Source organism: Chlorocebus sabaeus, chromosome 17 (genome assembly GCF_047675955.1).
Source record: "Chlorocebus sabaeus isolate Y175 chromosome 17, mChlSab1.0.hap1, whole genome shotgun sequence".
NCBI lineage: Eukaryota > Metazoa > Chordata > Mammalia > Primates > Cercopithecidae > Chlorocebus > Chlorocebus sabaeus.
Window position 1 is genome coordinate 52153294 of NC_132920.1, and position 17656 is coordinate 52170949.

The 17656-nt window shown below is 38.4% G+C and overlaps 1 protein-coding gene across 1 annotated transcript; it reads left to right on the top strand.

The window, feature by feature from the left end:
- The first annotated feature begins 9556 nt into the window (after positions 1 to 9556).
- IL17A (interleukin 17A) lies at positions 9557 to 14026 on the top strand. Its single transcript, XM_007972271.3, has 3 exons — positions 9557 to 9640; positions 10781 to 10983; positions 12229 to 14026. Exons 1-3 carry the CDS (start codon positions 9614 to 9616, stop codon positions 12464 to 12466), a joined length of 468 nt encoding a protein of 155 aa, XP_007970462.1. The 5' UTR covers positions 9557 to 9613; the 3' UTR covers positions 12467 to 14026.
- The last annotated feature ends 3630 nt before the right edge of the window (positions 14027 to 17656 follow it).

Here is a 17656-nt window from a genome sequence, read left to right on the forward strand (position 1 = left end):
CACTTTCAGGTGTTAACCTCACTACATGTGGTTGCAATGCTTTATACAGCATATCTTACCAAAAAAAAAAAAATCTAAAAACCACATAGGTTCAGCAGGATCCACATAGACGTGTATAAAGCACATAACTATTTTTAAAGGTGACAGACAAAATGTCTACATCCAACCTTTCCAGACGGGGAGGGCATCTTTAAAAGATCATAAATAGACATGTACTATACATCTATCACTTATGTTTTGCACAATACTAAGAATTACAACTTAATAAATTTAAGTGGAGATGGACCAAAAAATTTATAGATATAGATATACACACAAAAGTACATATATGGATTACACAACACACATACACATGTACCTTATATATAAGCTATATATGTGTGTACACATAATTGAAATATAATGCAATAAATAAAATAGAAGCAATTACAACACGCAGACTGATGAGAAATAATAGAGCTCAGAGCTGGAGGCATTCTTGCCAAGACTCAATGGTATGAAGGGAAGAAACTATGCCGTCTACATACATTTTTCCTCTATTGTGGAGAAAATTAACTTAGAGTTCACACCTTTTAGAATGTCTGCCCAGCCCACAACCCTCTTTGAGAACCGGCCCCCCAGCATCCCTGTGTGTTCTACATGATCCTGTGCAACCATTGCTAAATAGATACATGACTCAAGTCAATCAGACTCTCCTGAAAACATGGCTTGGAACTGAGAAATGCCTATCAAAGGGGACCTGAGAATGTGTGAACTTGGGAGAGCCAGAAGCATAAAGACAAAGATTATAGGAATCTACCAAGAGAGAGGAATGATACAGTTCAGGAAAGAAGGATTTTGAGAGATTAAGAAAGTAATCGCCTTGACACCTGTTAGTTTTTAGTTCTTGTTCCAGTACTTTCCTGAATCCCTGCTTTAATTCCTGCCCTTATATCTTTGAGGCATCTTTATATCCTCATAATTGATTTCTCATTTGTGCTTAAACTAGCTCTACTGACTTTCTATTACAGGCAAAGAAGGGAACTATATAATCTTCAAGATTCTTTAGCAAAACATAGGCAATAATATAAAAACCCTTATATATCCCACAGTGTAATATGTATTTGAGCACAAATCTGACTAATATGATTTTTATCACTGTATTAATAGTAAATACTTTAGAATGATTTTAAAATACATTAATAGAAGACAAAATAAATTATAGTACATACATACAATTGAATTCTAGCCAAACATTTTTAAATGATATGTACATCAGAGAGTTTTCAAAATTAGTTATTTTTTACCTATTATGTTCTTATGCTTGGCATCAGGTTTGCGGAGCAACTTAATACTGGTCAAATATTTAAAACGCTGACTACTGCAAAGTTTTTCTACAAAAACTAAATGCATAGCTAAATGCATTATGACTATAATGTCCTAGTCATTCAGAACAAAATGAAAACCAATCTGTTCACAGCCATCACATAAGATTCCTCTGTGACTCTCATATGTTAATTATGCTTCCTTCAACCCCCTTTTTAAGAAAAAATAAAAGGAAAAGAAAGAAAAGTTCAACGATCTTCTAATCCAGCCAGGAAATTAAGCACAAATCCTGTTACCTCGATCCTCAGTAAAACATAGACATATATGCACCTGTCTTTGCACCTCCCTTATTTTTTTATGGAAATCTCTACTTCGATGGGATCACAAAATAAATAAATGTTGGGATTCTCATAGTCTAGACACAGGAATAGCCTAATGTAGCACTAGACAGAGAGGGGTTGTCACTAACCCCTCTAAATCAAAGATAATGGACAAGGGTAGATGAAAGAGATGATACCACCAAATGGATAAACCAAAGATAATTTGACAATTTTTGAGACTTCAAAATATCAGAAAGTCAGATGCAAAATAATTTTTTAATTGGCTTTCAGTATCAGTCTTTTTAGTGTGCCATAGTAGAAAAACACTTAGACTTGGAAGTCAGCAACATCTGTGACCAAACAGGATGCCCACCTGCCCACTGGATGACTTCAGGCCAGTCACTGAAACCTGCCAAACCTTAGTTTTCTTGCCTGTATGTTTGGACAATAGTATCCCAAGGAATTGTTGTAGAGATTAAATGAAATAAGAGAATGAATAATTTTTTTAAGTCTGACTCTTTGATGTCTACAATACTATTTATGTCATTGACCTTTGGTACCTACCATATGGCAAACCACTTTTTTCCATAGCCATTAGCCTTTATCTTGTAAATATTTTTGTTGATATCTCTTTTTATGACTATTGCCTCTGTAATTACTTAGAAGGTTTAACAAGCTTCGTAGATCTCTGTCAATTTATCTTAGGCATTAAAATAAAAATTTGGGAGCCATCAAAATATTTAACAGTAGGAAACCAGTTAAATGGCCTATTTCTCATCTCTTTCTCAAGATGTTAGGTAATCAATCTGTCTCAAACACACACATACACATACACAAGCTTTAAAAAAAGGGCAAAGTGTTTAGAATATATTGTAAGATGAGAAAAAAGTTTACAAAACAGTATTACAATGTGGCCCAATTTTGTAAAACAAAATACGTTTATTAGAACAATACACTTAAAATGATTCCAATTTTGTAAGATAACAGAAGGTGTACCTCAAAAGCTTATTTCTAACAACTAGGATTATGGATTAATTATGCTTTCTTTCTTTTGCATATGGGTGTATGTGTGTAAATAGATAGCTATATAGAAAAAAAAGATAGACTTCTAAAATACACACAGAATGGCAGTTGGTTAAATTTAGTATAATCTATGGTACACCTTGAAATCTCTTAATTGTTGGTGCAGTAATATATAAATCAGGAAGACAACTTCATAATTTGTAGCAAGGACTATTCCTTTCCAGTAAAGGAATAGAACACCTGTGTCTGCTATCCAGGGCCCTGGTTTCTAGGTTTCCTACCTGAGAAGCCTAATTTATTACAAGCAAATAGTCTGGTAAACTCAAAATATGAATAAATGGACTACACTACCCTGAATGTCAGTTTCTTAAAAGCAGGGCTTTGTTTGCTTCCCCTGCTCTATCCTGAGTCCAGTACAGTGCCTGGCACATAATAGGTGTTCAAGAAACATTTGTTTAATGAATGTCTATTTCATCTAGGATACATGGAAGCCTGAAGATATCTCCCTACTTCCTCACAGAGTAGATATTCATATGAGCAGATAACTAGTGTCCCTCAGACCCAATGTCTCCCTTTCCTCAAAAAGTTTCCTCTGACAGATTCTCACACACACACACATTCCTGTTCATATTAACATTGAATCAATATTCACTGAGCACTTAATACATGCCGGGCCACATGTATTATTTCATTTACTACCTATAAGGCATGTTCTATCGTTATTTTCCTGTTGTAGGTACGGAAACTGATAGGTAGAAGGTGTAATTTTCCCAAGGGCACACGGCTATTAAGGTGGAACTGGGATGTGATCATGGGAATGTCTGAAGCAAAAAAATTGTCCTTAGCCAATATACTATATAGGACCATCTATAAGCCTCAGACAAAGATTTTATCTTAAAAATGTAATGATAGGAAAAAAATCTACCTCAGGAATTAACTAGCTTTTTCCTTCTGAAAATGAGATTTATGTAATCGAGCATTTCTCCTTTTTTCTTTGGCTGCCAGGAAGCTCGGAGACAAATGTAAATATGTTGGCCCTTACAGATAATAACTTTGGGTTTTCTTTTCCTAGATCTTGATTTTTGTCTCTGTTTCCACGTCCTCTAAGCCTGATTGATATTTCTACTTCTACTTTACTTAGCTGAATTTTTGCTATAATTACCTTAAATTCTCTGGAGGATTTCAGAATAAAATAATTATTTATTTGGGATAGAGAAATACATCATTATGTGTTGATTTTTTCATATTTCCAATTCACGAAGCTACCACCTCACTATAGCAACCTCTATATTGCCTTTAAAAAAACCAATTAGCAATTTGTTCCAGGTTCATACACTGTATCTTCCTTTTAAGTATATTCTGTGGTTGTCTCTAAATGATATTAACTTCGAAATTGCTGAAAAGAAAATAAAGCTGATAACTTAATAGCCCAACCACAATGTGTGGTTTGGTTTCCTTGTTTAATTTTAGACCCTACTTTTCAGTGACATCCGTTCAGACTTGAAACTTCAGTCACTTGCTGACCTTAATTCTTACAGTATCAGATGAAGTCAGCATTGCCAAAGGGAAGTCCACCGTAAAACAAATTTGCATGTGCCTGCTAACATATAGGTGTATAATTCTACATGTACTGTTTGGAAAAAAAATGGAAAGTTTTCTGACCCACTTTAAATCAGTGTTTCGTAAAAGACTAATGATAAACTCACCTAAGGAAGAGGCTTGGTTTCCATGAGGTTAGTAGTTATTACTCAAAGGAGAAATTGACATGCTCATATTATCTGCTTGATTGTGAATTTTGATGTAGGGATTGGGGAAACACTGTTGATGGCAGTTGTTTTAAGATGACATGATATGACACATTTTCTTTCTTGCATGGTTTGGTCTCTAATACAGCTTCCAGTCACTATCTCAGTGCTTTGAGACTAGCAAAGAGGACGTGTTAAAGGCAAGCCCCATTTACCCAGGCGATAAAGGCATTACACATTATTTGGAAGTCGCCAGACAGAATGCCTCTCTATCAAACACTTCAAATGAATAATGGCTGTTCAATGTTCTTTTGACCATACAGATTGGGTTTGTTTTTCACAGATGTCCGAACAGTTTTGGGATCTGGTTCCATCAGATAAAAACAGCCTGGTGTGCACTAGGTAGAGGAAACATCAAAAACCAATAGTAGATAAAAGAAAATTAGTCACTCAAAGGAGCTGCACAGATGGTCTTCATCTGGGCAAAATGCCTACCAAGAGTTAGAATGACCAATGGTGAGGAAACAGGACCCAAATGTTGAAAAAGGATTCTGCCTGCCATCTCTCAGCACTCACCATTAACAATGACTCTACAAAAACATCCTCGTTGTTAATCATGCCTTTAATTCATCATGTCATATAAAAAAAGAATTTTCTCCAGCAGGAATTCCAGTACAGGATGAAGCCTGTGCTCACCCGCAAAGTGTTCTCATCTCATCACATAGCCATGTGAATACAAACAAGCATTATGCTGGAGAACAACAATGATGCTATCAGGCTGGTACCAAGATTGATACTTCCTATTTAAGAAACCATGTTAATTACATATGTATTAAGTTCCGGTTTTTACAAGACAACACCGGTAACCTCAGAGATGAACTTCTAGTATATAATAGTATTGATACCTTCAAATTCGGGGTAGACGATCTAGAGCTTGATAAACCGGCTCTAAATCTGAGTCTCAATTAAAGCCTGACTTTATCAACTCCCCAAGGCCTTCCAGATGGCTCTCCATTGCAAATCTTCTCCTCTCTAAACATCATGTCTTCCTTTTAAATGTCTATTTGACATTGCTCCTTGTGTGCTGGCCCATTTGCAAAGTATCAGGCCCCACGTTTAAAATCCAAGAGAATTCTCTCCAGTGACTCATTATTCTCTCTGTATTAAGTGAAGATCAAGAGAGTAGTCTTGCCTGGTGATGTGTACAGCATTAATCAAAATGGCTCCAATCTTTTTAAACAGCCAATGTCTTTCATTAACTTTAAGCAGAAACAAAGGCATGATGCCTCCTCCTATATTGAGACCTTTGTTACTTTTTATAAAATGGATATAGAATATGAATTTAAAATATATTAATCTCTCAATGATAACCTTACTACCTAAGCAAAAATTAAATTTAATTTATTTGTTTTATCTTTTAGCAAGCCTTAATTTTCCACCACATTGAGACAAAAGACTAAAAAATACTCTGTCCAGGACACAAAAGGAAAAATGTTTCTTTCCATCCCTTACATTATTCTCTATTGCAAGTAGAAAGAAATACTGTTTAATGGCCTAATCATTTCAAGGAGCCTTGAAAATCATTTCTCTAAATCAAGAAGGGCAGAAAAATTTTACCACTATCATCCCTTCAAATGCATGTTTGGCTCCTGGGTATCTTTCCCTGTCTCCAGTTGCATACTTGCCCCCACCCATTGAAGCTCTCAACTCACAACATGCAGTTCCCCATTGCTCGTGGTGATCTGTTTCAAGCTCTCAGAGAAGCAAGACTGATAAACCTGGAAGACAATCACTAACAAAATAATCATCCCTAATTTACTACTCCCATTTGTTCTTTACTATATTCATTCTCCAGAAAATCATAGATGATCAAAAGATTACCTGGTGCAAAACTCATTTTATAAGACAGAAAACTAAGCCTCAAAGAGGTGATGTACCCAAGGGTATGGGTAGTTAGTGGCAGATTCACAATGAAAACAAAGGTGTCCTCTCATTCAGTGTTCTAGGCACTCTAATGCCCAGTCCAGCGTGCACTCCACCTCAACAGTCTCAGATTGAAACCTGAGCCAGCTGCCTCGGCAGACAAATGCAGAGTAAGAGCCCTCCCCACTGTACACACACTCTTACACTTCCAGCTGCTCCTCCAGGGGCCACAGGTTCCAGCTCAAGCAAATGTCTGGGAAATGAGCCATACTCAAGGCTGGACACACTCAGCTCCAACCACCATGTCAAAATGATCATTTTTAAACTTTTGTGAAAACATATTTTGTTTCCCCATTTTATTTTAGAGTATTTCAAAGCATAGCATACAGGCTGAATTACATAGGCACAGGAGGCAAGACTAGGGAAAACAGCTAGAGTCAGCTGATCCCCCTTCAACTTCAATAAAAATAGTTGACAGTAAGCACATTCTCCCCTCTTTCTTCCTTGCCAGAAAGCAACAACAAGGAATCCTCCACTCCAGGGTGATCCAGAATAGGCTATAGCCTCACCACACTACATTCAAAAGGATCAGAATACAGAGCCAAAGCACTAGACAACTCAGTAGGGTTATTGAGATGCAGGTAGGTTCTAAGAAGAATATAGAAAATTCCGAACTTCTCAAATAACATTACTCATACTGTCAATTAATCAAAATGTTGACCAGTTATTATTTACTAGTCACTATGCTAAGTGCTACAAAGACCAATAAGACTACTTGTCTTCAGGTAGCTTGCAGTCTAGCAAGAAATGAGCTACAAAGAAAACAAGAAAGTCAATATGTAAATGAATGGCATGCAGTGCACAAGAAATATGCATGAACAGCCCTGTATCAGAGAAGAACAAGCAACACAAAAGCAGTCTGTGAAGACCCATGTTGTATAAAGGGCCACATTAGGCACCACAGGAGTCACAAAGATGAAGAACTTACTAGCCTTGAAGGCTGACCGTAAAATCTAAACATGGAAATAAACACATGTCTTACCCATAGCTTTTAAAGCCAAATAAAACACATTACAAAATGAAATAAAAGTTACTAGAGAGGTAGGTGTAAGCTACATGTGATGGGTGGAACTATTTATTTCCAGGTATCAGGTAATCAGGCCAGGTAATCAGGCCAGACCTGGAAGATACATTTAAATAGGATTTTGAAGAACAAGTAGCATTTTCATAACCTAAGCATGGGGAAGGGCATTTCAGAAACAATACCTTGACAAAGGGTGGGTAAGCTTTGAAAGAAGGCCTGGAGAAAAATCAGGACCCCATCAGCCCAGGTCCTGGAACATGGTGGGGAGTAAGGCTAAAAAGGAAGTTGTATGAACTCAAATACTAATTCAAATGCTAAGAGGCTTACACTTCATTCTGTGTGCAAGCTAACGGCAGAAGAAAAGGCACAATCAGAGCCATGCTTTGAGAATCATTATTGCAAGGATGTCAAAGATGGTCTGAGGAAAGCAACTGGGAAAAGCAAGCATAGCTCGTCCAAGTGGGTTAGAGAGTCTGAGTTAGAGGAAGCTTGGAAATAGATGATGTGAGAGATGCTGCAGCTTCTGAGATTGCTGCCTGGTCGTGTATAGAGGAGGGGCAGTAGGACTCATTCTGAATCTTGTCTTGAAAAGTAGGTAGATAGTGATGCCAAAACCAGGACTAGGAAAGTCACTTGAAGCTGCATCCTACTTCCTCTTCCATCTGTATCTGCTTCACCTATCAAGGATATCTACCATTACCACTAAAATTCAAGTGCTTATGGCCTCCCTCATTCATCAGGTAGGGTTTATCTGGCCAGGAAAGAGAAGCCCCTTCAGGCATTTGCAACAGAGGGAGTTTGAGTCAGAGAACTGGTCACCCTGCTATTTGAGATTGCCATCAGCAAGAGGCTGTTACCATTCCAAGGCTGCAGGGACAAAGGAGTGAGCAATCCTCTGGGAGACTGAGGAAGGAAGTTCCTGGTTTCTCCCCACTTTCCACTTCCCACTTTTACTCATCCGTCCTCCAATTCCCCTTTGGCTGAGCCCAGCTGAAACCCAGCTGACAGGGGAGTTTGAGCAAGCAGCCTCCAGGGTCAGCCCTCTGAGTTACAGGTAGAGCAGGACAGGGAGGAATGGATCTCAGGACAAATGGGTCCAGGATGCAGCAAACTAATTTTACGCTCCATCCATTGAATTGGAACTACTGGCCAGCCTCCCCCAAGTTAGCATGTAGAATATGGGATACCAGCTGAGTGCCTGAGAGGTATCATTCACCTCAATGACCCCCACTGGGACAGAGAAGGGTAACATACAGTCAGCCATATCTATATCCACTGGCCCTTCCTTGTCCTAGCCCTCTGTATTCGTGAGAAGGAACTATTCTCAAGGACCTGAGTTCAAGTTCATCTTACTTAGAGTAGAGAGAAACGAACAGCTAACTCCGTCTCGCTTTCCTTGTTATCTCCAATCATGTCTCCTCTCCCTTCTAGTTCTCATCACTCTGTACTCCCCACTGCCCTCCTTTTCTCCATCTTCATCACCTTTGTCCAGTTTCCATCCCCATTTTCAATTCCCTTCTAAAAACACCAAGTTGCTTGGTAGCATGCAGGGTTAGAACATGCCTTTAACAGTAAATCTCATGTCTCTTGAACCTAGTTATTTATTCCTTGAGCGGAATAGATATTCAACCAAAGAACTGTTGAATTCAATTAAATGGGATATATCTTATTATTAAATTATTGATTCACTTTTTGTTTACTTATATCATGGTAACTTCAGTCGTTTCTGGAATTGTCTCCACAGCACCTGGCCAAGGAATCTGCAAGGAAAAGAAAGATCAAATGGAAAATCAAGGTGCATGACACCAGAAGACCTACATGTTATGTCAAACTTTTTTTTTCCTCATGAACCATTCAAATAGAGTATAACTCTTCTGGCAGCCGTACATATGTTCATAAATACATGATATTGACCCATAGCATAGCACCTCTGCTCAGTTTCTAACGAGTAAGAATGAAGAGAGGACATGGTCTTTAGGAACATGAATTTCTGCCCTTCCCATTTTCCTTCAGAAGAAGAGATTCTTCTATGACCTCATTTAGGACGGAAATTTTAACCAAAATGGTGTCACCCCTGAACCCACTGCGACACGCCACGTAAGTGACCACAGAAGGAGAAAAGTCCTATAAAAAGAGAGACGATAGTGCTACATTTTGTCCATCTCGTAGCAGGCACAAACTCATCCATCCCCAATTGACTGGAAGAAGCAACAATGACTCCTGGGAAGACCTCATTGGTGGTGAGTCTGCACTAACGTGCGATGCTCTTGTTGATTTGGACCAGATAGTATTTCCGGACCACGGGCATGAAATGCTGGGTTCTGACTATGGAGATCCAGGAATACCGTATATGTAAGATAGGAAATAAAAGTTTTGGTAGATATTTAAGTCATTGTGCAGCATTTTCAAGAACTGATATACAGCAGTTTGAAAGATAAGATTAAAACTGAAAGATAGCTATATTGGGGCTAAACCACACAAGAAGTGTCACATGATGCTGTGCAGTAAGAAAGAAAATTTATTGAAAGTCTGTTTTTCTGAGTACAAAGGATTTAATATAATTCTCCCACGGCATTTTTCTTTAAAATGGGTCACTATCCTTGAGATTTTGAAAGCCGTAGCAGCGACGTTTGTTTCCATTGTCTCGTACCATACTCTCGGTACATCGAAACTATGTATTCTAACTAGATATAGGTGTAACTGTGTTTTAGAATAAATGGGTTTTATATTTTTTAAATATTTAACTTCAAGTATCTTTTTTGAAATATGATTTTATTACAGAATCAATATATGTTAAACGTAGAACAACTGGAAAATATACCTAAGAAAATATGAAGGAGATCGAGCTTTTAGTTGGATGCCTGCCAGTAGCACCAACAGCACTTTTAGCATGAATATTGATACCACATAGATTTTCTATAGCTCTTTCTTCCAATGTGAATGTTTGACTTCACATTGAGTTTTACAGAATGTGGGACTGAGAATAAGGGTGCAGGAGGACATTTCTACCTAGAAAATCAAGGTTATTATTCCTTCCTAGACCTGACAATGATGCATGTGCTGATAGGCTGATGACAAGCCATGACTTGACATTTTTACTAAAATTATTGCCAGCCAATGGATAACATGTCTTTCCTAAGTCAAAAGAAGAATGTTGAAACTGTTTTTTAAAAAAAAAAAATTAAGTCATGGTGTTAACACTATGTTGGTCATCTACCTAGATTTTTCTCTAGCTGATCTGAAAAATGTAGTATAGATTGTCCTGGAACATTGTGTGTTCTCTATGATTACCAATGCATCATCATCACAATCAATTTGTTGAAAAGAACCACATAGTAATCCAATCTCCAACCTCTCTCTTGTTTCCCATTCAATTCTAGCTACTGCTGCTGCTGCTGAGCCTGGAGGCCATAGTGAAGGCAGGAATAGCAATCCCACGAAATCCAGGATGCCCAAATTCTGAGGACAAGAACTTCCCCCGGACTGTGATGGTCAACCTGAACATCCATAACCGGAATACCAATACCAGTCTCAAAAGGTCCTCAGATTACTACAACCGATCCACCTCACCTTGGAATCTCCAGTACGTAAAGCTTTCAGATAAAAATACTATATTCTTCATCCCTCTTATGCATCAGACTGCCAGTTAAATCTCCCCAAGGGTGATTTTATTCATTTAGAATTACCAGTCAAATCTGGAAGGACCACCGTGAAGAGCAATTCTCAAACTTTCTACAGATATTTCTTTAACAAAGCACAGGACAGCCTCCAATAATCCCCATCCTGTTAGATCTAATTGTCACTGACACCAATAATCAACCCAAATTAATTATAATCATTATTCTAATATTTGTGAGACCCTAAGTCTATTGTTTATTTATTCAAAGAATAGACATTTATCAAAGGGGATTAACGTTTTTATTCTCTTAACCAGAGCTACCATTGAGAAGATTTATTACAAATAATTAGTAATTAGGGTTTTTTACTTTTTTTTTTTTTTTTGCTTATTTTTGTTTTTGAATCCCAGTGTAATAAGTATCCCTGGGATATTTCTACCCCTTTGTGTGTTAGATAGTCTTGATCTACTTCCTAACATACCTATGCTTCCTGTGTCCTCAGCATACCCAGTGTTTAGACCCCCTCAAGGGTTAAATACACAACATATTTTGATCATTTGACTTTATACAAATAAGTCTCTGTTCTGTGAAGCCTACAGATCAGTCTGATTGTAGAATTTCTTTTCTTCTTCCCATTACTAGGAAGAGTCAAAATAAATCAATTCAAAAATCCAAGCAAATTATTACTGAGCTAAAAGAGAGTGGGAAGAGAAGGTTATAGAGACACTTAACCTTTTGTTTCCAGCCCTTTATCTCAGCTCTGGGCTCTGTCCCATGAATGTGATCTCAGATAAAATTCTGATGTATTCCCTCTTCAAAGACAGATTTCAACAAGTCAGATAAACAGCTATCTTATTCTAGATGGTTCCAAGTCTACTCTTCCTTTGGTCTTCTTCTGTCTGTCAAATATACCCTAAAAAAGTTATCATTTGTGTCAAACTTAAATTTTTTCTGTGGCCTCAGTCTATCTTATTTTATTCATTCTTCAAATAAATTGGGGAAAACGCGATCATTGTCTTCTTTTCTATAACAATTCATGTGCTTATCCAAATTGTCCCCAAAGTTCTTCTTCAAACTAACATCATTTAAAGAATTTGCAATGCCTATAATTTGTCATCCTGTGAACTTGCCTCTCTTCATGGATCCCTGCTTTATTTCTTTCCCACTTTACCAGGAATTCACTTTCCTCCTGATTTTTCTCCCCTCTGCAGCCGCAATGAGGACCCTGAGAGATATCCCTCTGTGATCTGGGAGGCAAAGTGCCGCCACTTGGGCTGCGTCAACGCTGATGGGAATGTGGACTACCACATGAACTCTGTCCCCATCCAGCAAGAGATCCTGGTCCTGCGCAGAGAGCCTCGGCACTGCCCCAACTCCTTCCGGCTGGAGAAGATACTGGTGTCCGTGGGCTGCACCTGCGTCACCCCTATTGTCCACCATGTAGCCTAAGAGCTCTGGGGAGCCCACACTCCCCAAAGCAGTTAGGCTTTCTGGAGAGCTGGCTCAGCCTCTCAGGAACCCTTATCCTTCAAAGACACAGCCCCATTTCGGACTAAACTCATTAGAATTCTTAAGGCAGTTCGTCCAGTTGAAGCTTCAGAGGTAACTTGGCCAAGAGATGAGATCTGAATTATCTTTCCCTCTTTCCAAGAAGGAATTTGCTTCTTGTTCACTTTTTTAAGGGCTTTAAGTTATTTATATATTTAATATGCCCTGAGATAACTTTAGGGTATAAGATTCCATTTTAATGAATTACGTACTTTATTTTGTATGTCTTTTTAAAGAAGACAAGATTCTGGGCTTGGGAGTTTTATTATTTAAAAGGTAAAACCTATATTTATTTGAGCTATTTAAGGACCTATTTATGTTTAAGTATTTAGAAAAAGGTGAAAAAGTGCGATTATCAGTTATGCCTAGGTAAATGTGAGATAGAATTAAATGGCAGCGGAAAATTTCTGAGTCTTTACAACATACGGATATAGTATTTCCTCCTCTTTATCTTGTAAAAGTTATAACATGGCTGAAAAGAAAGACTAAACCTACTTTCATATTTATTAATTTAAATTTTGTAATTTGTTGAGGTTTTACAAGAGATACTACAAGTCTAACTCTCTGTTCTGTTAAACCCTCATAATAAAATCCTTCTGTAATAATAAAGTTTGGAAAGAAAATGTTTATTTGTTCTCATTAAATGTATTTTAGCAAACTCAGCTCTTCCCTATTGGGAAGAGTTATGCAAATTCTCCTATAAGCAAAACAAAGGATGCCTTTGAGTAACAATGACCTGGAACTACCCAATTCCAAGTTCTCCATTTCACAGGCCTTCAAGACTGACGACCCATTAAGGTTTTCATACTATTAGCCAATGCTGTATACAGAAGCATTTTGACAGGAATAAAGCAAACAAAATAATGGCCCTGAGGAATGGCATGTCATTACTGAAGATCATATGGGGAAAATGAAACCTCCTCAAAATACAGGAAGTTCTGGAAGGAGACATTGTCTTCAGACTACAATGTCCAGTCTCTCCCCTAGACTCAGGCTTCCTTTGGAGATTAAGGCCCCTCAGAGATCAACAAACATTTTTCTCTTCCTCAAGCAATACTCCTAGGGCCTGGCTTCTGTCTGATCAAGGCACCCCACAACCCAGAAAGGAGCTGATGGGGCAGAACGAACTTTAAGTATGAGAAAAGTTCAGCCCAAGTAAAATAAAAACTCAATCACATTCAATTCCAGAGTAGTTTCGAGTTTCACATCGTAACCATTTTCGCCCCCATGGCCCAGCGTGCTGTCTTGCCCTACTTCTGAAGGCCTCTAGAAATTCTCAGGCCACTCCACAGGCTCCCTGCTTCTTGAAAGACCTTCCTCTTCACTCCGTCCTGCTCCATCCGGTGTGCCCCAGCCCACCCAGAGGCCCACGGCTTTTCTCGGCCTTTTTCCCCATTCCAAATCCAGGGGTTAGCCTCTCCAGCCACTTCCTCTCAGTGTCATTTTGTGCTCACATCTTGATTCCTGTCACCATCCCTGTCACCATCTTCCTACAGGAAATCCCCAGGCAGCTTCCAGAGACAGTTCCTCACAGCCTTTACACTTTCAAGCTTCTCACTAAAAACCTGCTGCTTGTTTTCGAGCTTTCCCTGAATGGTGGTGATGAAAAGAAAAAATTGTTTTAATTTTTATTGGGAAGAGGGGATTGCAAAAGAATATATATGTCCATATATATAGATAGATGGATAGATATCTATATAGAGAGATATATATGTCTATATATATGTCTGTGTGTGTATATATGTGTGTGTATATGTGTGTGTGTATATATATGTATGTGTGTGTGTATATGTGTGTGTGTGTGTGTGTATATATATATCTCCATGATTCGGAACCATTATTTCCCACTAGATTTTGGGTGGGGGGTGTGGGGCTGGGAAGAGGCAGTTGCTTTCCATGTACTCCTCCCCTGATATGCTTTACTTTTATTCTCTCTTCATTTTCCCCAGTTAGCACTACCATGTGGCTAGTCATCCAAGCTAGAAATCTGTGTGGCTTCCCTGAATCTTTTTCCTTCTTCCTCTCCCTCATTCCTAACATCCACATATCACCAAATACTGTATTCTCACTTCCCAAAGTTCTCCAAGGAACCCCCTCTTCCCCACCAATACCATACTACCCAGGTTCAGGACTATACCTATTCTCATTTCTCTCCCCCATGAGTGGGAAGAACAGCCTTCCACCTGTTCTTGCTGTCATTGTTCCCATCTCTCAATCCATCCTCCGACCTGTACCAATGACACAAATTCAAATAAAACAAAAAGCACCCCCAGCAATCTGGCCCTGCTCCCTCTCCTGTTCTATCCCAGGGTGCTTCCTCCTTCACATTTTACCCTCGAGTAGTGGTGAAGTTGTTGTGGACACCACTACGCAGTTCTTGACCTTGATGCCTATGCCATGTGGTCCCTTCTGCTGTGAATTCCCTTGCCACCTTCTCCCTGCTGTCCCTCCAGTCACACACTGCCCTCCCCACTCTCCCCCACCTTTATTGATCTACTCACACATTAACACTTTCTTTAGGTCTCATCTTCTCTAAGAATACTCCTGGACCCATCACTGCCTGTTATCCCAGATTAGGTCCCTCTCTCTCTTATGGGCTCCAAAAGCACTGTGCATATCCTTTATCACTGACCTTACATACTCTATCAACTTTACCTATTTGGCCAGTTTGTGGCTCCTCGAGAGCAGAAACATCAGCACCTGACATGGCCGGTAGTACACAGTCAATACTCAGTTGAACTTTGAACCGATAGTCCACAGACACCTCAAAATCAACAAAGACAAAGCTAGGCTCGCTGGCTTTACTCCCAAACTGGCTCCTCCTACTGCTTTTCTATCTCCTGGAATAGCATCATCTACTTCTTTGAGCTGGAAACCTAGCTTTCTCTCCATCCCTCATTCCCCTCATCCAATCAATGACCACCTCTTCATCAATGTCGCACATGTCCTCCCCTTCCTTGCTAACTCCAAGTTTACTATTACAGTTGCATTGTATTATGACACTAACTGGCCTCTCTGCCTTGCTTCTTATATTTAATAATTTGGTATCTCTCAAACTTGTGGGGGAGTCTAGTCAGAGTAGGTAATTAATAGCTTCTGCAACAGACAAAGTCCAAATAAACAAAGGTTTGTTTCCTGTGCATGTTACAATCCAGCAGGGATCAATAAGGAGCTTTACTCTACTTGGCCACTGAGAGACCCAGGCTGACACAGAGGTTCTGACTTTTACAGCACCATCTAGCACTGCAATGTCTAACACAGTAACCACGAGGAATTTGTAGCTATCGAGCGCTTGGAAAGTGGTTAGTCCCAGTTAAGTTGTGTTATAAGTGTCAAATACATACTAGATTTCAAATACTTAAGTTTTTTTAATGTAAAATATCTTTTGTTACTTTTTATATTGATAAATGTTAAAATGTACTTGGTTAAACATATTAAATTTATTAAAAATTCATCTATTTTTATTTTTTAAATGTGCTTACAATAATTATATAATTAAAATGTGGCTAGCATTGTATTTCTGTTGGACATATAACCAATGAAAGAAAAGAGAAGGCTAAAAACTACACATTCAGTGTTAAAGGGCCAATCTTATTGACCAGAACTCAGTCACACAGACCCAAATTAAAGCTAGTGGAAACTGGGAAATGAAATATTTCTATGGGTCCATGAAAAAGAAATGAAATGGGATTTGGTGGACACATAGCATTACTTCTCCCATCACACATATGATGAATGAAGGTTTGTGCATGACATCGTCTCACAGTCACAAAATTCTAAACAGCTAAGCTGTTACACGGCCACTTCCTGGTGGAAGATGGTCTTGGGTGCAAGTAACAGTGACATTATTGTAAAAATAAACTTGAATCAATACTAATTTTTTTAAAAATAACCTTTACAAACTTTGGCAATTAACACACTAGAAAGCAACCCACATGGGACATACCTCACAACTAACAGCTGCACACCTGTGTTTCGAAATTACACAGCAATTGTTACTCTTCCATCTCTTCCCATGTTTCAAGAGGTCCTCTCTAAAATGTAAATCTGATCACATTAATCCCCTGGTTACTCCTCAGTACCTCCCCCATACCTGTAAGATAAAGTACCGCCAACTGTCTTGCATGACACAGAAGATACTCTATGACCTGGCCCAGTCCACCTCTCGCAGTATTTCAACCCACCATCCTCCCTCCCTGCTGCCAGTATCAATGCCATGCCTAACTGTTCTCACAATCTGGGACTTTGCTTATGCTTCCTGCTCACCTGGAATAGCCTTCCTTAGTCTTCCCATTTCTCATCTCCATTAAACTGATGAAAATATCAACACATTTTTAAAATTCAGATTAAGCAAAAAGACATCTCTGGAGATGGAATTTGAGGAACTATTATAACACGTTCCCCAGTTGATTTCGATGCATCATCTCCAGTAGCCATCCATTGACCAGCCTCTGGGAACCATTGATGGAGAACCAGCTAGAGATGCTGATATCTCAGAATACAGATGAAGGTTAACAAAGAAATACATTGATGATAAACATAAATTGGGGCTGGGCATGGTGGCTCACACCTGTAATCCCAACTCTTTGAGAGGCCAAGACAGGAGGATCACATGCCAGGAGTTCAAGACCAGCCTGGCAAACATGGTGAAATGTCGTCTCTACTAAAAATACAGAAATCATTCGGGCATGGTGGTGCCTATCTGTAATTCCAGCTACTCAGGAGGCTGAGGCACAAAAATCTCTTGAACCTGGGAGGCGGAGGTTGCAATGAGCTGAAATTGCGCCACTGCACTCCAGCCTGGGTGACAGAGTGAGACTCTGTTTAAAAATATATATATATTATATATATTATTTTTTATACATGTTACGTATTATACAATATATTTTATATAATATAATATGTTATGTATTTTATAAATATATAGTATACATTTTATGTAATATATTATATATTATATATCATATATCATATACTTTATATAATATATAATATATTATGTAATATATATTACATATTTTTATATATGTTTTTAAATAATATATTTATATGATGTATTTTTATATATTACATATATAATTATATGTTTTA